Genomic DNA, 21,796 nt, shown 5'->3' with positions numbered 1-21,796 from the left:
TATAAAATCAAATATTCTTCCCTGATGGCTTTACCTATTCTAAACGGCTCCAATTAAATTAGAAAAAAAAATATTCAAAGAAATTAATAGAGTTATATCAAAGTTCACATGGGCAGGGAGAAAACCAAGAATTAAATATAAAAATCCGGTTGACAAACAAGAGGCGGGGGGCTTCGGCCTACCTGATCTTGAAACTTACTACTATTCAGCCAGCCTCTTATGGATTAAGGATTGGATCACACTAAAAAATCAAAGAATTCTCAAATTAGAAGCTTATAATCTACAAGAAGGATGGCATGCCCACCTTTGGGGAAAAAAGAATATCAAACACACACAATTCCAACAACCCGCAATAAGAGGTACCTTACTATTCATTTGGAGGAAAATAAAAAATAAACACTTTATAGAAATACCAAGGTGGTTATCCACCATGGAAGCCTTGATATACCCGAATGTCCTAGGAAATACTAAAGTGAGAACATATGATGATCTGTTAGATGAGGACAGTAAGCTTAAATCTAGACAAACTTTAGAAGCTGAAGGGAAACATATAGATTGGTTTCCATATATACAACTTCAAAATAGATATAAAATTGATTCTGAAGAATATGGAATAAGCTCTAAATTAAATATAATAGACAAATTTTTATTAGGCCCACCCACAAAATTCGTAATGAAATGTATAATTATTTAATAAAATTTGATAACTTAGAAGAAATAGTAAAAGACAGCATGTTGGCATGGATGAAGAATTTTGGGTATCCAATTCACTTAGAAGAATGGACAAAACTGTGCAAAGAAAACTATAAATTAACACTATCGGTACTGTATAAGGAAAACCTCTATAAGATGTCACTGCCAGTTCTAGCAACCTAGGCTGCCAAGTTGCTACCGGTTCTATAAAACTGATCTGAAGCAGCAGAAACCCACTACTGATACTCTGATATGAAGTGATGAGCTAGTATCCTCAGGACTTTGACAGGAATACCCAGCATTTGGAAAGAACCTCAGAGACAGTACACTTTCTGCAACAGTAGTGTAATATGAGCAAACTTGAAGAGGGGCGGCATACAAATCTAATAAATAAATGGGGGATGCTTAGAACTGCTCTTGCAAGCTGTCCCTTTTTTAGATATGTTAAGTTTAAAAGCAGATGACCATACAATATATAGCTATTTTATTAGTTGAATTTTATACAATGTATAAATCATTGACTCATGACTATAACTGGAAGAAGTACTCCCATTGGCAAATGATGCAATATTACATGTTGATTGCTGGCTTGTTTCGCTTCAGCCAACAAGGGAACAAAAACACCAAAACACCTTCCCACTAGTAATCAACACCCAGATGAGCATAGATTAACCCAAAAGGTAACATCAGACCAACATCCAAGAAGTAAACAATACTCCACTGGGAAAATGAAGATAAGGGAAATAGATTTGATACAAGAGCAGTTAAGATGAACTAAAAGTAGAGATTGGAATAGTTTATTGAAATTGAAAAAGAAACAATTGATGGTGTATGATGAGATCAAATGGAACAAGATGAGAATGATGATGTGACAAAAAATACTGAGCTGGGGGACAAAATCAATACAGCAAATGGCCAGATATTTGAAGAAGAGGAAAGAAAAATCATGTATTTTAGCATTGAGAGACTCTAGTGGAGTGGTTAGATATGGTAAAGAGCAGCTAGAGCAGATAATGGGAAAATATTATGAAGATTTGTATAAAGAGGAGCAGGTGAAGATAGGAGTCCTCAATGTTGGGAAAATAGTAAGTGAAGAAGATAAACAAATATTGAATGCAGAAATTATACAAGATGAAATTGCTAGAGTAATTAAAGGGTTAAAACAAGCCAAAGCACCGGGCCCGGATGGGTTTACAGGGAAATTTTATAAAAATTGTATGAATGTATTGCTGCCGCATTTGGGGAAACTATTTAAGAATATATTGTTAAATCATGATATCCCACAGACATGGAAGCTTTCAGAAATTGTTACTATCCTGAAGATGGGTCGAGACTTAAGAGAGCCTGGGTCCTACCGTCCTATCAGTTTGGCAAATCAAGATTATAACATATTTATGAAAATATTGGCAAATAGACTAGAAAACATTTTATCAAAAATAATTGAAGAGGATCAATATGGATTTGTGAAGGGAAGGAAAATAACCGAACCAATTAGAAATGTAATAAATGTGATGCACCATGCTACTGTCACTAAAAGGAAATTCGGAGTTTTGAAATTAGATGTGTATAAAGCTTTTGATAAAGTTAACCATAGCTATTTATATAAATTATGTAAGGAACTAAATATGGGGGATAAATTTTGTGAAACTATAAAAGAGATTTATAAAGGGAAAGAAGCATATATAAGAGTGAATGGACAAAGAATGCAGAGAATTAAAATATTAAACGGCACCAAGCAGGGATGTCCTTTATCTCCCAAATTATTTGTAATAGCAATAGAGATCTTAGCTAATGAGATAAGACAAGATAACACCTGGGCAGGATATAGAATAGGGGAATTAGAAATGAAAATAAACTTATTTGTAGATGATGCAATTATATTGACCCTGATCCCAATGGAGATGATTAAAGGTAAAAGAAATATTTTACAAGAGTTTAAATAGGAATCGGGACTGTCGGTTAATATGGAAAAATCAGAGATTATGTGTTTAATTACAGGTCTGAGAGAGCAGATAGAAATTAGGAAAGAATCAGGGTTGAAATTAGGACTTAAAAAAATCAAATATTTGGGAATTTGGTTACTGAGAAACCCAATGAAAATTGAGGAGGTGAATTATAGATTAATATGGAGGAAAATGTTGAAAAAGTTAAGGAGAATCTCTAGAATAAGAGCTTTAAAAATGATGATAGTTCCCAAAATGATGTACTGTCAGGGGGGCTATCAACATTTAAGTTTAAAGGGTGGGACAAAAACCTTAATTAATGGATTGAAGAAGATAAGAGACCAAGAATAAGGAAAAATTGGTTAATTGCAAATGAAAATTGGTTAATTGCAAATGAAAAAGAGGGGGGGATGGGGGATGGGGAGTTCCTTGTTTGGAGCTGGAAAGGTTAATGGAGTTATAACTATGTGAAAACAAATGGGTGAAATTGGAAAAACAGATAAACGTGATGAAGAATAGAGAATTAATTTTTATAAAGTGGAATAGGAGTGACTTAGGTAAATTAATAGGTCCCATGAAAGGGACTAAGGAAATTTGGAAAAAATGGCAGGGGAAAATAGGATTATATAAATCTAAACTGTCATTGCTTTATGTAATAAATAGAGATAATGAAACAAATTTGAATAGGGTTATAACAGAGTTGAAGGGAAGGGGGATAACCAAGATAGAACTGTTATATGAGAAGGATGGCAGGCCAAGTAGAAATCGTATAGAATGGTGGTTAGGTAAGGAAATATGGCTACAAATAAATGCAATATGTAAATATCTCAATGAAAGGGAGAATAAAGAAGTAGTATTGAGGGAGGAGACAGGGTTAGAAAAAATAATAAGAGAAAAAAGTGAGGGTATAAAGGTGCAAGCAACCAATATATATATAAGCTGTTAGTGCAATCAGAGGGGGATACAATTCGAGGATTGACTAAATGGTGGCAAAATGAGATACAAGTAGAGGTACAAGACATGGAAAATATAGTAAAAAATATAAAGAAAACTAAGAATACAAGAATTAGGGAAATGAGAAGGAAAATATTACGTAAGTGGTATTATACTCCCGTTCAACTTGCACACTTTCAGCAAAAGGTTAGGGGTAATTGTTGGTGAGGCTGTCAAGATAAAGGAGTGTTTATGCATATGATTTGGGAATGCCCCATAGTGCAGGAATTTTGGCAAAAAGTGCAAGAGGACATAAATAGAATTTTAAATATACAATGGACAATCACTAAGGAAATGACAGCATTAGTTAAAAGCAATGCGATGGGAGAATTTAGAGAAATAAAACAAGCAGCAATAGAAAGCGCTCAGGCGATAATAGTTTTGGGTTGGAAGGATGCGACAAAATGGACAATGCAAAATTGGTATAGGTACATGGTGGACCATATTCAATTTGAAATGATGGATAAAAGGATAAATTTGGATAATGAAACTGAATTGAAACAACTGATGGGATGGTGGGACAAAGTAAGAAGTCAGGCGGTAGGGAAGTCAGGCGGTAGGGAAAGCAAGTAGGATGCTTGGCTGCATAGCTAGAGGTATAACAAGCAGGAAGAGGGAGATTATGATCCCACTATATAGAATGCTGGTGAGACCACATTTGGAATACTGTGTTCAGTTCTGGAGACCTCACCTACAAAAAGATATTGACAAAATTGAACGGGTCCAAAGACGGGCTACAAGAATGGTGGAAGGTCTTAAGCATAAAACATATCAGGAAAGACTTAATGAACTCAATCTGTATAGTCTGGAGGACAGAAGGAAAAGGGGGGACATGATCGAAACATTTAAATATGTTAAAGGGTTAAATAAGGTCCAGGAGGGAAATGTTTTTAATAGGAAAGTGAACACAAGAACAAGGGGACACAATCTGAAGTTAGTTGGGGGAAAGATCAAAAGCAACATGAGAAAATATTATTTTACTGAAAGAGTAGTAGATCCTTGGAACAAACTTCCAGCAGACGTGGTAGATAAATCCACAGTAACTGAATTTAAACATGCCTGGGATAAACATATATCCATCCTAAGATAAAATACAGAAAATAGTATAAGGGCAGACTAGATGGACCATGAGGTCTTTTTCTGCCGTCAGACTTCTATGTTTCTATGTTTCTATATATGATGAGTAGAATCTGAGACCAAGCTACAAGAAATAAATTGGAATCACTCTATAATATGTAAATAGATAAATTGCTCTTGGCTTACAGTGGGTTATATAAGAAACACCTCCGATATGGTGGTGGGGTATGTGTGTGTGTCGGGGTGGTGGGCATTTGTCTTCACCATGCACTGTTTTATGTTGTGTGTATATTAAACTTGTTAAAAATCAATAAAAATATATTTAAAAAAAAACAATACTCCACTGAAGGCACTTGCCAAATAAGCTAATAGTGAAGAGTCCACAAAAGAGCCTCCAAGATCATTCCCACCAATAGCAACAGAGCAAATCATTAGAATATAATGAGAGCAACCCCTCCTTCCTTGATAATATTACTTAGTTTTGGTAATTAAATGTCTATAAGGAAACAACCAAGCTCAAAGAGCATCAAGGACCCCTCAAGGATTCTCTCCTGATTATACAACAAATTGAACTATGATATCCAGGGAAAAAGTCATTTAACATAATTAGAAACGAAACTTTAAAAAATCCTCCCAAATAAACATTCTTCTACTGATATTCATATCTGAAAGAACGAACAAGTCCCTTTACCACAATATGACAGGTTTGGATATAGCAGAATGGAACGCATGTTAAAGAATTAATTAGCTTGCAAGAGAGAAATATAAATCTATATTTATATTTGCAGTCCAGTAGGTATGAAGTGTTTGTCCAGATTTTGAAATATACTAAAATTGTAAATGATTGCTGGACCTTTTTTAAAAAACGTGACAGTCTAATTTTATATGTGAATTATCTAATCAAGCAGTAAATCAATTATGCTTCACCATAAGCAGAATCTAAAGCAAATAATTCTTTTTAAAAAAGAAGAATGAATTAATTCTGCAGAACAGCATACATGAGACAAATTTATCAAAGATATACATATATATATATTCGTAGATTTTCACGGGTACAGGTATGACGATCTTGGTATATTCGGGTTTCTTCCCGTGTAGGATTTGGAAATTTCTGGCGATGTTTCGACGAGGTCCCACTTGTCATCTTCAGGCTGGTGTTTCTGTCCTTCTTCTAGGGCGAACACAGCGAGACCTGAGCTGCCTTCCTTCTATAAATACTGGTGGCTGGGTGTGGTTTGATGGCTCAGCAATTGCCTGCTGTGTAGAAACTTCCTGGTGAGTCAGTGGGGTAACATCTGGGGTCGTTGATGTAGTTGAGGTTTGCTGATTAGTTAATGGTTGTAGATTAGGCATGATATCCTGAGTAGTTGGAGCTTGCAGGCTACTTGATTGTTTTGCAATGTGTGTTCTGAGTCTGGTTTCTCTGGCTGGGATACGTTTGAGGGCTGGTTTCCAGATGTCTGGTAAGCGGGAGGTATCATCCTGCTTGTTCATATTTTGGGGATGTTTTTCTATCTCGATGGCTTCCATGATTATTCTTCTGCTGTAGTGTTCTGTTTTGGAAATTAATTTGGTACTGTCAAATTTTGACAGTAACAAAGATTGGAACTCCAGCCTGATGATGGTGAATGTGATTTCACCGAAACGTCGCATAGATATGCAAAACATTACACAGGGCAAAACCCGAACTCAGAACAATCTACATACATATACCCGTGAAAATTTACGAAAACATATATATATATATATATATATATATATATATATATATATATATATATATATATATATATATATATATATATCTGTGTGTGTGTGTGTGTGTGTGTGTGTGTGTGTGTGTGTGTAAATATATATATTTCACATTAATTAAAGAAGCTTTACATATGAAAGAACTTGATTTGTTTAAGAGATGGCCAAAACTTCTAACTTGATTTTTCTCATTTTGAATTAAAGATTTCAGCAACTTAAACTCACAAGAGGTATAATCATAGCTTGATAATAAGAGATTATAAGGCAAAAATTAATCTCAATGATAATGTATGTTTTTTTAAAAGTTGTCGATCTTACTTACTGATGCACTAAGTATATAAGAATAATGAAATAGGTCCTCAAAAATTGCAATCTATTGAGGTAAAGAATTAGCCTAAACAAAAGGATTAGTAGATACATCAACTAATATCACTGAGACGTTATAAGATCTAGAACATATTTTTCTCCCAGAGAGCCTAATTGTGTTTGTTCTCCTTAAGTCTGTGGGATGAAGGGGGGTATTTTTAGAAGAGATGAATGAGCTGTGTAGTGAACCAGTTTTAGGTTAAGGCACTAGGCTATAATATGGCACAGTGACAAAAAATACATTAAAAAAAAAAAGCTGAAAACATGATGGTGATTCATGCTCTGTGCTGGAAACTTGGCTTCTGCACAAGCACAAAAGAAAAAAGAAAAATCAGAAAAAAATTCCAAACCAGTCAGTTCCTTGATGTCATTGTGACATCACTAGCAGTTTGCTACTGGTTCAGACAAACTGGTCCGAACCGGGAGAAACTCACTTTCCAGTTGAGTTGAGTAAGGAATGCTTTTAATTATTTATTAAAAGTAATAAAAATAGGACAAAAATAAATAAATAAATAAATAAACAAACAAACAAACAAACAAACAAACAAACAAACAAACAAACAAACAAACTACAGTGGGTTTAAACCATGTATATATACAGTTAGTACAGCTATATTCCCAGTGGCTCAGCTAAAGCAAGTAGGCACAGATTGGAGAGCAGCAGTAGAATAAGATGTTCACAGTGGAAATTTACTTTAGTGACAAGAATAATTTCAAATGGCATGGGAAAAGGTAATAATAAATCACTATTGTATTTTACCAAGAAAACTGCATGGTATATAAAGGGATAGCCTTTAAAAAGTGATTGACAATATAGTGCCAGGTGATGGGACTCTCAACTGAGGTAACATTCAATATGCTATGAGAAAAAGCTCAGGGTGGAAATTTTGTTTCCTTTTGCTACTTCCATCTAGCTCAACAATTATGTAGTAGAATAATTGTACTACAATCATACAGTTGTAGTACAAGCTTAAACATAAATGTTCTTATGCATATTTTGCTCATTGTTTTGGTTAAATCAGAACATTACAATGCTAATTTTTTCTCTGCATCTCTCCTTGGTGGAATTTGTCTGTCTTTCTGTCTTACTTACTGTTTGTTTGTTTGTTTGTTTGTCTATCTGTCTGCCTGTCTATCACGTATCTGTCAGTTTTTCTATATGTCTGTCTACCTGACATTATTACTTTGCATATATCTAATTAATAAGAGATAATGCTTTCTCTCCCCTTTTGAAAATGAAAAAAATACATTTTGCCTCAACAGAATCAGACAGTAGAGTCTGCTTAATTTATTAATTCAGATATCTGCCTATTTTTCATTCATGTTTCTAAATCATCATGAGAGAGCAGAGAGATTTTTAAACTTCTACTGGGTCATTCTGTATTAGCAATACAGTAATAAAATTACAGCTATTCAGTAACTGAAAGTAAAGATACAATTTTGGTTGTCCTTTTGGTATTCTCATTAATTTAGAGTTCAATAAGAGTTTTTCTCTCTACAGGCTGTTTACACAAGAAAGCAATGGATAATCAAAGTTTTGTTACTGATTTCCAACTCTTAGGCTACTCCGATGTTCTGGCGCTTCGCATGTTAACATTTGGAGGATTTTTGCTTATCTATCTGGCTGCATTGATTGGAAACCTTCTTATAATAACTGTTGTAACCCTCAACCCACATCTTCAAACACCAATGTATTTTTTCCTAGTTAATTTAAATATTGTTGATCTAAGTTTCATTTCAGTCACTGTTCCAAAAGCTATGGCTAATTCAGTGATGAATACCAGAAGGATATCATATTATGAATGCATGGCACAAGTCTTTTTCTTTTTTTGGGCAGGAGCGTCAGAATTCTTGCTTCTGACCTTGATGGCTTATGATCGATATGTTGCTATATGTAATCCATTGAATTATGTGAAAGAAATGAACCGAGAGGCTTGTTTGAAAATGGCTACCAGTGCATGGATCTTTGGGTTTTTTGATGCATCACTAAACACAGCTTGCACTTTTACTATCACATTCTGTTCCAACAAAATCAACCAATTCTTTTGTGAAATCCCACAGCTCCTGAAGCTTTCATGTTCCAGTTCCTCTTATCTTATTGAACTTGGGCCCCTTGTATTTACCGTGTTAATATGTGTAACCTGCTTTAGTTTCACAGTTACCTCTTATGTATACATCTTTAGGGCTGTTTTTATTATTCCTTCTGTGGAAGGAAAGAAAAAAGCCTTTTCAACTTGTCTGCCCCACTTGGCTGTGCTCTGCTTATTCTACTTTACTGGAGTCTATGCTTGTTTGGGGACAATGTTCAGAACCTCATCAGGCTTGGATCTACTACTCGCAGTGTTGTACTCAATGGTCCCTCCTTTCATGAACCCCATCATTTACAGCATGAGAAACAAAGAGATCACAACAGCTCTTTTGAAGCTTCCACATAAAACAAGAAATATAATTTCAGTTTAGATTTATGTTATTTATTTATTTATTTATTATTTAATGTTGAAAGGAACCTTGCAGGTCATCAAATCCAACCCCCTGCTTAAGCAGGAAATCCTACAGCACAGATCCTACATCCTACAGATATTTGATTCCATATTTTAAATACAAATCCAGTAAAGGAAAATTGTTAAATTCCAATAAACTCATCAGAATATGTTACTTGTTACTAGTAAATTGTAAATATTTCATCAGAACACTGGGAACAAACAACATATAATACTCCCAAAACAATTACTGAGCTTAGAAAGCCTTCTTTTTAAATTTCTATACTCCCAAAACTATCCAGACTTGAATCTTATGTAAAAATGCTTTTTGTTTTCAGTTGAAGAATATGGTGGGATGAAAGGCATTCAATTCAGTGACAGTTCAGGAGAAGCGCCCTGTAAAAACAGCAAGGTCTCATCACTTCTAAAAGCAAAGTGTTGGATTGCTCCAACATTGTAGACTCTAGAACTGTTTAGTTGTACAAAGTTAAAGCTTGAATTAGCCGTATTTCACTTCTAAAGTTAGTAACGAACCATTTATGCCAAAAATAATCAATGAGTTATATGTTGATCAATAATAAGAAATGTAGGAGTCACATTGACTTAATTTCTTTTCCCCCATTCTCCATTATTTTTTGTAACTTCAGCTACATATGTTCATTATACAACATAATGGAACACCCACAAATTAAGTCAATATAAGACTTTGATTCAGAGATTGTCAGAATTAATTCAGATGATGCTTCAAGGCTATCCAGCAGAAACCAATATTTAATACTAAAATAAATATATAATCCTAAAAATGCAGATAACATATATTTCAGAAAAAAAACATATTTATTGAAGGATAAGATTATGAAAAACATGTCAATGGCAAAAGCAGTGACAAACCCCCCCCCCCAAACCCAACAACCAATAACTATCGGGGAAATGGTATCCAAGAGGGAAACAACATTAAAACATGTCTTAACAAATAGAAATGAATAGGGTTTTTGTGGATGGGGAGGGATAATTATGCCTCACCATATAGGGATAAGAAGTCAAACATATGGTCTGTATAAGACATGTTGCCAAGGAAAGGAGTAGGGAAAGAGAATTAAGAGTTTTGGAGAATCAGTAGAAAAAGAAGGTATATGTCTCTCATCATTGGGGCAATAATTTTGAGGTGGGGGAAAAGAATATTGATAATCCATCTGCATAAAAGTTAAACAGGAACAGATGCACAACCTGGAGCATCTTGATTGTAGGGTTAAATTAAACAGAATCTTACAAAAATGAAAATATTTCTACCATCCGCTTTTACAATCCCTGGAAAACCAAAGAAGACATCTTCTGAAAAGTTCCCCATCCAGCTTTGTGATTTCAGCTGTCTCTTAACTATTACTTAGACTATGTTACTTCCTCCTGTCTCCAATTCTCATATCGAGTCACAAGGTTAGAAGGTGAGCACAAATATTCTGCTCCTTGATTGATCCAGAGCCAGTTTATTAAATTTATAATTTAGCAGGATACCTGGAAGATTGTGCAACTAATACTGTGGAAGAAACTAAGTAAAGGGATAGTTAAAAGCCTCGAGTGAAACTGAAAATTGAATTATGAGAAGAAAATTGACACTGCCCATCCTATGTCTGATACATTTGAATGGTCGGACGGTCCATTGGCCGGCCGAAAATTGTGTTGGGGCCGGAAAAAACAGCTCCAGCACACATGCTAGCTTGGGATATGGTAATCTTGCGTTATTTAGTGAGATCGCCATTTTGGCCCCTCACTAGCAGCGCGGGGCATTGTGGGAGCCGGGGCGAGGCAGGCAAACTCTATAAATTAGGCTACGCCCCAGGCCTTCCTCCTTTTGCCCCCCCAGCTGCCAGATGAAGCGAATACATGCATGTTCACCACTGAGAGTGCTCTACATGGTGCTGCCTACTCTTAGGCCATGCTTGGTTTGTTTGCATGGCACAGGCCTTGACAAGTGGGCGAGCAGGGGTGAAGGCACAGGGAATGTCCCTGTGGACCCAGGTTGGGGAACAGGGCAAAGGAGGGGACATCCCTGCAGGCCATAGCACTGCGAAGGGAGAGACAAGGACCTGAAAGTCTTTGTTGTATACTCCCCTGGGATTAAAGGGGTAGGGGTAGGGGATCCTGGGGGCTCAGCCCCCTCGCCCCTTATTGCCTCATTCTCCTAATTTCTGGCCAGCTAGGCTGCCATCATTAGGCAAAAGGGGCCTGCACTATTATTACAATATATTGCCAATAGATTAATCATTGTGTGGAGGTGGTTGGGAAAGATGAATTTGCCTTAGTATGCAAGAGAATAATAACTGCTAGGACCGCCTTCTGCTGCACGAATCCCAGTGACCAGTTAGGTCCCACAGAGTGGGTCTTCTCTGGGTCCTGTCAATTAAACAATGTCGCTTGGTGGGACCCAGGGGAAGAGCCTTCTCTGTGTCGGCCCCGGCCCTCTAGAACCAAATCCCCCCAGAGATTAGAATTGCCCCCACTCTCCTTGCCTTTCATAAGCTGCTTAAAACCCACCTCTGCCACCAGGCATGGGGGAATTGAGATACTCTTTCCCCCTAGGCCTTTACAGTTTTATGCATGGTATGTCTGTACGTATGTTTGGTTTTATAATAAGGGTTTTTAACTGTTTTAGTATTGGATTATTATTATATGCTGTTTTATTGCTGTTGTTATAAATTCACTTTATCCATTGAGCATTTTACCTGAGTAAAGAATTGGAACTAAATTTGCAGTTCAACAATCTACCTAAAGTTCTTTGGATAAATTGTACTACACCAGGGATGAGTCACAAAGTGCCCTCCAGGGATACTGACACAGAACTAACATAAATTCTAAGCCAGTAATTCTTTAAACATCTAACTTCCTTACCTGCAAAATGTATAACATGCAAAAAATTTCTGCTTCTGCATTAAAGTATGTATGATTTTATGTATTCCCTTATAGAAGGAAAGCAGATTTCATTATCTTAAGAAAGCATTCTTGTTGCATCTCATTTACTCTGTAAACTTTGCATGTGATTCTTTTTCTCAATCATTTTATATGGTCAAATGTTATAAACCAGGTATCCAAAAACCAAACCTTCCACACTTGTCTACATTTTATCTAGATGCATTTGGCAGACAAAACAAACTTTTAAATCTTTTTAAATATTTTATTTTTATTGACATCTGGACATTACATCTGTTTCTATTTTATTTTATGTGCTATGTGTATTTATATAATCAACATGATGCAATTCTTCAAGGAAGAAACTCCAAATATTTCAATCTAAACGATATGATTTCTTCCACTGATTAAATCTAATTGAAATCAGCCAGTTTGTTCTCAGCTAAATGAGGATTAAACAGCAGCTAAGCCCCATGGTACTGCTTTCCTGCTTTCAATCTCTTCCTCATCATCCTTCTTTTTCTATTTTATTACTGTTAATTGATCCTTCTTTCTGAAATTGATTTTTGAGAAGAAACCAACCCAATTTATATTGCATGTGTGACGGGAAATATACTCATCATCATCATAGTAATTTTAAATATTCATCTTCATATCCCAATGTATTTTTTTGTCCTAAATCTATCAATTGTTGACCTGGGCTATATCACGGTCACCATCCCCAAAGTCATAGCCAATTCCTTAATGAAAACAAAGATAATCCTCTATTCTCATTGTGCTGCCCAAATGTTCTCCTTTGTTCTCTTTGCAGCATCTGAATTCTTTCTACTGACAGTTATGGCCTACGATCGTTATGTTGCTATTTGTCATCCACTTCAATATGAAACTTTAATGGACAGATCCAGATGTATCCAAATGGCAAGCTGTGCCTGGATGGGTGGCATTCTAACAGCAATACTGCACACTGGTGTCACATTTGCAAACACCTTTTGCTCCAATGTGATCTACCAATTCTTTTGTGAAATCCCAGAAATTCTCAGGCTCTCCTGCTCTGATATGTATCTCATTGAAATTGGGGCTATTATTTTCAGTGGCTTTTTATATTTTGCCTGTTTTGTTTTCATTGTTAATTCTTATGGACAGATCTTCAAAGCAATAATAAGAATTTCCTCTGTAAAAGATAGACAGAAGGCCTTCTCTACCTGTTTGCCTCACCTTATTGTGGTTTCTCTGTTCTTCTTTTTTGGCTTATTTGCTTATTTCCGGCCAATTAACAGGATTCCATCGCAGATGGATTTAGTGGCTGCTGTAGCCTACTGTGTGGTGCCACCATGCATGAATCCAGTGATATATAGCATGAGGAATAAAGATATAAAGCGAGGACTTTGGAAACTCATTGCCTGGAGATCTTTCAGGGGGAAAAATCCCTCATACTGTAAGCTTTTATCCTTCACATGTATAACTGTAGTGTTTGTGTAGAAAAAACAAAAGAAAAAAGAAAAAAACAATTGCTGCCAACCTGCCTTCAATTGAGGACCTGTATACTGCACGAGTCAAAAAGAGGGCAGTGAAAATATTTACTGACACATCACACCCTGGACACAAATTGTTTCAACTGCTACCTTCAAAACGTTGCAATAGAGCACTGCACACCAAGACAACTAGACACAAGAACAGGTTTTTTCCCAACCCCATCACTCTACTAAACAAATAATTCCCTCAACAGTCATCTTTTTAGTAAGTCTGCACTTCTATTTCTACTAGTTTTTTCTCATCATTCTTATCATCCTTGTCCTCCCACTTAACTTGTTGCTTGTATCCTGATATTTTTATTAATATTGATTGTTTCTTCAATTCTTATTTGACCCCTATGACAATCATTAAGTGTTGTACCACATGATTCGTGAGAAATGTATCTTTTTCTATTATGTACACTGAGATCATATGCACCAAGACAAATTCCTTGGGTGTCCAATCACACGTGGCCAATAAAGAATTTTATTCTAAAAAATGCTGTTGGTAGTAAAAAAATATTTTTCACACTGAACATTTTACAATAACAGTCATTTTTGTTCAACAGTATATAATAATATATATGGAAGGACTGATAAAGGAACATTTTTAAAGAGTTTGTTTACATGCAGTTTACAGATAGCATCTGTATGGTTATTTATATATTTATATTTGTATATATTTAAAAACTAAAAGAAACATTGTTTCAGTAGGACAGTAATCCACCTAAGGAATAAAATGTGTTGAATTAAAATCTTCAAGGAGTGCAGTTCTGTACTTAGAATTTTATCAATGCAAATCTATAAATAAGTGTTCTAATATAATGAGAGTCCTTGAGAACTGTATAACTTGTATACAGTTTTACTATATATGTATTTCTTTGATGATCTTGTTCATATGTATTCTTACATGATGTTTATAATCATTCTTACTTTTTTCACAATTAAAAAAAACTAAATGTATCTGAACTTATAAGTCACAAATGAATGTTGCCATGTTCTCAATTTAAACAAAGAAATTGAATGTTCAGATATGCCAGAAGTAAATCTTCAAAATCTGCCTTCTACATTCACACTGAATTAGTTAGGTCCCATAATAAGGTACTAAAAACTGAATTAATTTGTACTACCTAGGTAAAACATCAATTTTAAAAATTATGGATGTTAAGAGGTTGTGTTTCATAAATATCTAAAGGAAAAAAGATACTGTACTTGAAATGTTGTATTTTAAGTGAAAAAAGAGGGAATGTGAGTCTCAACTAACTACATATGCATGGAAAAGCACATACATACCTTCGAGGGGATGATAAAGGGAAGAAAATAACTAATGAACTGTGTTTCAAGCCATTTGAATAATAATAATTATAATGTCCCTCAAATGAACATAGGAAGGACTATCCAATTTTATGGAATCTTTCCTAAAAAATTGCCGTAAGTTCCAATTCCTAATTGAAATTAATTGTGCAAATTAAACAAACAAACAATATTACAATGGTTAAGGCAAATGCATGTCAAAATATTATTAGAATTTCTCTATCTAGATTTAGAATTCAGACTGTTCGAACAACTTAATGATGTCTGTCTTTGTAATTCTTTCCTCAATTCTCATTTCAAGGTCTCATGGAGAATAATGTAAAGATGAACTCTAAGCTAACCATAATAAGATAACCCACTGATTCAGAAGAATAACCACAGAATTGGCTCCACATTTTTGTTTTCAAAATGAAATTAAGGTACCAGACTAGAAATTAGGAGGCTGTTCCTAGTTCTAGCTTAGGCTGGGTGATTTTGGGCTAGTTATTGTATCTCAGTCGAAAACTTCAGGCTCATGCGACAGGCAGTTAGTCAATTTATGTCACAAGCAGTGGATCATTAGTTAGTTGAGACCAAAAAAGGAGATCCTGCACTTTCAGGAAAACACTAGGAAGAAAAACAAAAGAGCTTCACTAATGAAGTATTCAATAAATAAACTCCGAGTCTTCGGAGAGGGGCGGCATACAAATCCAAATAATAAATAAATAAATAAATAAATAAATAAATAAATAAATAAATAAATAAATAAATAAATAAATAAATAAATAAATAAATAAATAAATAAATAAATAAATAAATAAATAAATAAATGGTAATGAATAGACAATTTTCTTCATTACAAACATGCTTTTAATGCACTTTAATACAATTCATTACTAACAGCAGGCCCAGTTCTTGTTATTTTTAGATCATTTTTCTTCGTGTGTATCTGTGTTTGTATGCACACTCAATAACACACATGTATGTGCAGTGGTGGGCTACCATTCCTGGCCCTACCGGAATGGGCCAAGAGTGCGCACATGTGCCCGTGCCAGAACTACGCCTATGTGCCTGCATCATGCCCCTGTTGCAAGAAGTCGAATGTCATGTGAAAATGTGCATGCAATTTCCGGGGTGTTTTTTGATTCTGCACATGCCTGGAAGTAAAAAGACCTGGAAAAGGAGCAGAAGAGCTGCCGGTAGCTTTGATGCAACCAGCAAAACAGGGTAAGAACTGCCACCTCACCTCTGCTTTGTGGGATGCTGCAGGAGTCTCTCCTCCCCCCCCCCCCCCCCCGTAATATGCTTTACATGAAGCTACTGGATGAGATCATCTGACAGCATGGGGTGAAGTATCATTAGTATTCTGATGATACCCAGTTATAATTCTCCACCCCATGCCAATTCAGTGAAGCGGTTGATGCGATGTGCAGTGCTTGGAATCTGTAAGGGTCTGGATGGAAGCCAACACGCTCAAGATCAACCCAGACAAGACTGAGTGACTCTAGGTCCAAAATTACTAGGCCCCTTCCCAATTTTGAAAGTAATCAACCCAGTTATGGTGCAGCTTGTATTGCCTAGAATCCTAGGGAGAATCCACCCTGTATTTCACTGCAGCTTGCTTAAGCCAGTGATCGGTTCCAACATTAGGCCACACGCACAGCCACCCCTTTCCCCTGTTGTGATTCAGGGGGAATCCTACTACGAAGTGAATTTTTTTTGGGATTCTTGCATTTTTAGAGGGAATTCACAGTACCTAATTCATTGGAAGGGATACCCTCTATCAGAGGCTACCGGGGTAAAGAGTTGGGATGTCAAGGCTGATAGGTAAGTCAGGCAGTTCCATGAGAATTACCCGAATAAGCCAAGGGTTCCCAGAGAGAGGAGGTAGAATGTTTTGGAAGCGGTACTGCCCTGATGCCTACCCTACTCTATTGTTCTTGTGGGTGTGGGGTTGTGATAATGCACTTGTGGGTGTGGGGTTATGGTAATGAAATTTAACCTAGAAAAATACGGAAGAGAATTCCAGTGTTGGCATGATGGCATCAAATCCAGACTATACTAATCTATTTTACTCACCACTATCCCTTTGAATAATATATATTGTATATGGATCTGTTAATAAGGAATATAATAGAATGGTTTATGATCTGTAAATGACAAACAACATTTGTCTTAGTCTTTTGTATTTGTGTATAAACCAATAAATAAGCTTAAAAAATAGTAACATAAAATTGCGATATTCCTGGCTGACTTTTTTTTTGCAGGGCTGACAATATATGCTTTTCTTTTCAATCATTCTCTCCTTTTAAGGAGATTTCCTGGTTGTTGGATAAGAGATAAGAAAAACTTCTACTTCAGAAATAATGAAGGCTGAATGATTTGTACCCAATGGATTTAAGAAATACATTTTAAATTGTTATTGTATCTGTTTTCCTCTGTATTTATGTACCTGTATTGCTATGGATTTTGTATGCAAGGAATGATACAAAGCAATTCATAAGTTCATATTTATGGTATTCTTAATAAACTCACAATGGAAGTGGGATGGAAACGGTTAAATCAGAAGCTGGAGGCCGAGGAAGGTTAACAGCTCTTTATTGGCAATCAGGAACAGTTGAAGTGACCAGCTCGCAAGTAGGAAGTGACTGCGAGCTACCGGCTGAAGCCGCACCTTATATACCTTGCTGGCGTGGGAAAAACATCCATGAGTTCCTCTTTTTTAAACTTCCGCGCCAAGGTTTCCCTTGGCCACGACTTAAGCCAATCAGCGGTCACCTTTATTTAAAAGTACAAACATAACAGAAACCATCAGCTGAAGTCTTCCTACTGGTAGTAGAGTTAGCAGGAAGCTCCTTTAGTCAGTCTCTCAAACTCAGGACAAGATCTATATTTTACAAAAAAGAGACAGAGGAAGAGAGGGCTAATTGAGACATTAAAATGTACTAAATATTTTGAGATAATGACAGGTAAGAAGATATAAAGAAGTGAAACTTTCTTTATTACATTGGGAATTTATATTCCCATCTGAGAGATTGTTTAAAATCTCTCAGAAAACAGAACAGAAAACAAAGATAACATAATTTCTCTCTACAAAGCAAAACATTCTAAAATATAGCATATATATTTAAACTGACTGGCAAAGCTTTCTTCTCAAAGTATTCAGAGCTAAGTGGAGCTCTCTTTCATTCATTCCATGTTAAAACGTTGCCAAGTTTCTGTTCAGGATTCAAGTTCAGGTAAATCCAAGGGAGATCGGCAGTTAAGAAATATTAAATATAAATAAGGTAATGGTTTCTGAATCTAAGGGATGGTACTCATCTCTGTTTCTTGCCTGAGGTAGCAGCATTGTCCGAAGACACTTCTGTGGTCGTGTAGCCAGCATGATCACATGCCAAGGCATACAGAAAGTTATCTTCCCACTAAAGTATACGTATTGGCAGGAGCTGTGGTGAGTAATGAATGCTCACCATATCATGTAGCACTCAGGTTTCAAACCTGGGCTGTCAGCTTTCCAACTGACAAGCTCAATGACTTTAACTTCTGATGAAAGTATTTTAAAATATTTTAATGCAGATTTAAAAAGCAGATTATTTTGAATACTGCCCACATTTTTTTCTTTTTAATTTCTTCAAGGCATTATTGCTTTCCACCCACATCCTGATATTTTATTCTAAACATAATTTTGAAGATGCATATGCAAATCTTATACATAATATTCCACTCAATCTATTACTGCTTTCTATCTGACTTCTTAATATTAAATAATATATTTTATTTACTTTAGAATTCGTAATAACAAGTGGAAAATTTCTGCAAAATTTTATATTACTATTAATTGTATTATGGGAAAACAATTTCCATGTATATGAAATGAGTAAGCATGTTTGATGTATCCATTGAAATAAATTGTTTTGACAATAATTTTAACTATATTCTGGCAGTAAATAGATAATAGTGATCTGTATTGAAAACTATTTTTTCTCTAATTTGTTCCCTGCTAACTTTTTTCCCCTTCTGTTTTGGTCCAGAATGATTGAAAGAACTAGAACTGACAACCAATCTTCTGTGAGAGAATTCCTTCTAATGGGATTTTCTAATGATCATGTTACTCAACGTCTGCATTTTGTCATATTTCTATTCATTTATTTAGTAGCCATGGCCGGAAATTTTCTTATAATTATTGCTGTTATTCTAAACCATCAACTTCACACCCCCATGTATTTCTTTTTGGTCAACCTGTCCCTAACTGATATATGTTATATCACAACCACAGTCCCCAAATCCATGGCAGTTTCACTGACTGATAACAAAATTATTACTTTTCCTGGATGTATTGCTCAGGTTTTTTTAGTTATTACTAGTGCATGTTCTGAGATCTTCTTGCTTACCATCATGGCTTATGACCGTTATATAGCTATCTGCCATCCTCTGCAATATAGTCTCATGCTGAACTGGGATGTATGCAATCAAATGACAGTTACTTCCTGGGTCAGCTCCCTGCTCTATTCATCGCTACAAACGGTCATCACCTTCCAATTAAACTTCTGTGGACCAAACACAATTGGACAATTTTTTTGTGATATTCCACAATTGCAAAAGATTTCTTGCACAGATATAAAAGTTAATCAAATTTTGATTTTGATATTTGGATTAATTGTGGGTTCCTTTAGTGTGGGGTTCATTTTTTCTTCTTATGGCTACATCATCTCTAATGTGCTGAAGATTCCATCAGTTGAAGGCAGATACAAAGCCTTCTCAACCTGCAGTCCGCACTTGACAGTTTTTTCTTTATTCATGTCTACAGCTTTCTTTTCATATCTGAGGCCAAAATCTCTTTCCTTTCCATTATAGACTTGCTTTCTGCGGTCGCTTATTCTGTTTTGCCTCCCATTCTGAATCCCATCATTTATTGCCTCCGGAACAAGGACATTCAAGCAGCTGTGTGGAAAATAGCATCAAAAATCAAATGAACTTTTTTTTTAGCCTGACTGAATCATCTTCAGGGTGACAAATATACTGCCTAAAAAAAATAAAGGGAACACACAAAGAACACATCCTAGATCTGAATGAATGAAATATTCTCATTGAATACTTTGTTCTGTACAAAGTTGAATGTGCTGGCCATAGTTCCCTCTAAGCTGAGCAGTGAGCAATCGCTCACTTAAAAATCATCATCAACTCAGAGTTTTCCAAACCTGCCCAGAAGCCGAGAGGGAAAGAGTGAGAGGGAAGGAGAAAGAGAGGAAGAGAGGAAGAGAGAGAAACAGAAAAAAGAGAGGAAGGAAAAGAGAAAGAAAAAGAATGGGAGAAAGGAAGAGAGAAAGAAAATCAAAATCTAGTTTGAAACTAACTCAACTATTTAAGTGGCATTTTGATATTGATAGAGTTGCCCAATTATGAGCTCACTGTTATAGACATACAGTACAGTATTTTATTTTGAAATTCTCTGAGGCAAAAACAGGGTGGGTTGTTTGTTTGTTTGTTTGTTTGTTTGTTTGTTTGTTCGTTCGTTCGTTCGTTTTTCGTTTATTTATTTATTTATTTATTTATTTATTTATTTATTTATTATTTCTGTGCCGCCCAGTCCCGAAGGGACTGCCGCTCAGACACTATACTTTTCCGCCCACCCTCCCAAAAAATTAGAGGGAACACTGGTGCTGGCAACATGTGAAATTTATTGTCAGTCAGTGTTGCTTCCTAAATGGACACTTTGATTTCACAGAAGTTTGATTTACTTGGAGTAATATTGCGTTGTTTAAGTGTTCCCTTTATTTTTTTGAGCAGTATACATTATTCTATTATTCTATACAGGGTAGTCTTTCAGCCTTTTGGTTTATATATTGCAAGTGTTTACATGTAGATGAGGGAAAGAACACAATATTTAGGACATATCTGTGGCCACATTATTTGCAGTCAAATATTGTACTGGGTCGTTTTGTTCTTATTTGTTTATAGCTAACATTAATATAATATTTATTCATACACCACACATACACTCACACACATTTTTGTTTCTGATGGATCAGAAGTACAATTTCTTACCACAGTAGTTTAAATTACTTTCATGGCATTACAGATATTCATTTTAATATGTACAATAAGAGTAAGGTAATTGGTTATACTAGATCACAGTCCTAAGCCAATATATTACAGCACTTCAATGTCTACAAAAGGCAATCTCCTTTAAGGAAAATTAGTAATAGATGTTTATCCACTTGACTATACAAGGACTGTGTATAGATTTTATGAATAACATTTTTCTATCTTGAGCAACATATTTATTCTTTTGTCTTTTCTGTCTTAATAAAATCCAGTTCTGGCCAAATATAATAAATCCATATCTATTACTTTTAATCAATCTTATCATATTTGAATGCTTAAACACTATTTGCTGAAGACTATTAGCTAAAAAGCAATTCAAATTTTAATATATCCACCGATGAGTTAAATACATAGCTTTGCTATAGTTAATGATAGAACTATAATATATATTTCATGAAATATAGAAGATAAGATACAAGTGTTAACATTTTCAATATATATTTCTTAGAATTTGAGGAAAATTATATCAACAAATATTTTATATCCTTCTACCAAAAATCCATGAAGTTTGTTCTTTACTATTACTTGTAATCAAAATTATTTTTGATCTTATTTATAGTGAAAATGAAAACTAATAACTGATCTTTTTTTAAAAAACAACTTATTTTGGAATGCATGAAGATTTTAGTCAAAACATTTCTAAGTGATATAAAAACAAACAATTACAACCAATATAATA

At 35.2% G+C, this 21,796-nt stretch overlaps 1 protein-coding gene and 1 pseudogene across 1 annotated transcript; both read left to right on the top strand.

Annotated features, from left to right (window-relative positions):
* Positions 1-430: 430 nt before the first annotated feature.
* LOC139154052 (olfactory receptor 14A16-like) lies at positions 431-13,687 on the top strand. Its single transcript, XM_070728483.1, has 2 exons — positions 431-506; positions 12,783-13,687. The coding sequence occupies exons 1-2, from the start codon at positions 431-433 to the stop codon at positions 13,685-13,687; spliced, it is 981 nt and encodes a 326-aa protein (XP_070584584.1).
* Positions 13,688-19,044: 5,357 nt separating this feature from the next.
* LOC139153073 (olfactory receptor 14A16-like) lies at positions 19,045-19,985 on the top strand (annotated as a pseudogene).
* The last annotated feature ends 1,811 nt before the right edge of the window (positions 19,986-21,796 follow it).

Source organism: Erythrolamprus reginae, chromosome Z (genome assembly GCF_031021105.1).
Source record: "Erythrolamprus reginae isolate rEryReg1 chromosome Z, rEryReg1.hap1, whole genome shotgun sequence".
Taxonomy (NCBI): Eukaryota; Metazoa; Chordata; class Lepidosauria; order Squamata; family Dipsadidae; genus Erythrolamprus; species Erythrolamprus reginae.
Note: the sequence above shows the minus strand (reverse complement) of the source record. Positions and strands in the feature narration are given on the sequence as shown.

Coding starts and splice junctions, on each gene's coding strand:
- LOC139154052 (XM_070728483.1), top strand. CDS start 431: ATGGAAGCCTTGATATACCCGAATGTCCTAGGAAATACTAAAGTGAGA. Junction 507..12,782: donor TGATCTGTTAGATGAGGACA/GTAAGCTTAAAT, acceptor ATTTTTGAGAAG/AAACCAACCCAATTTATATT.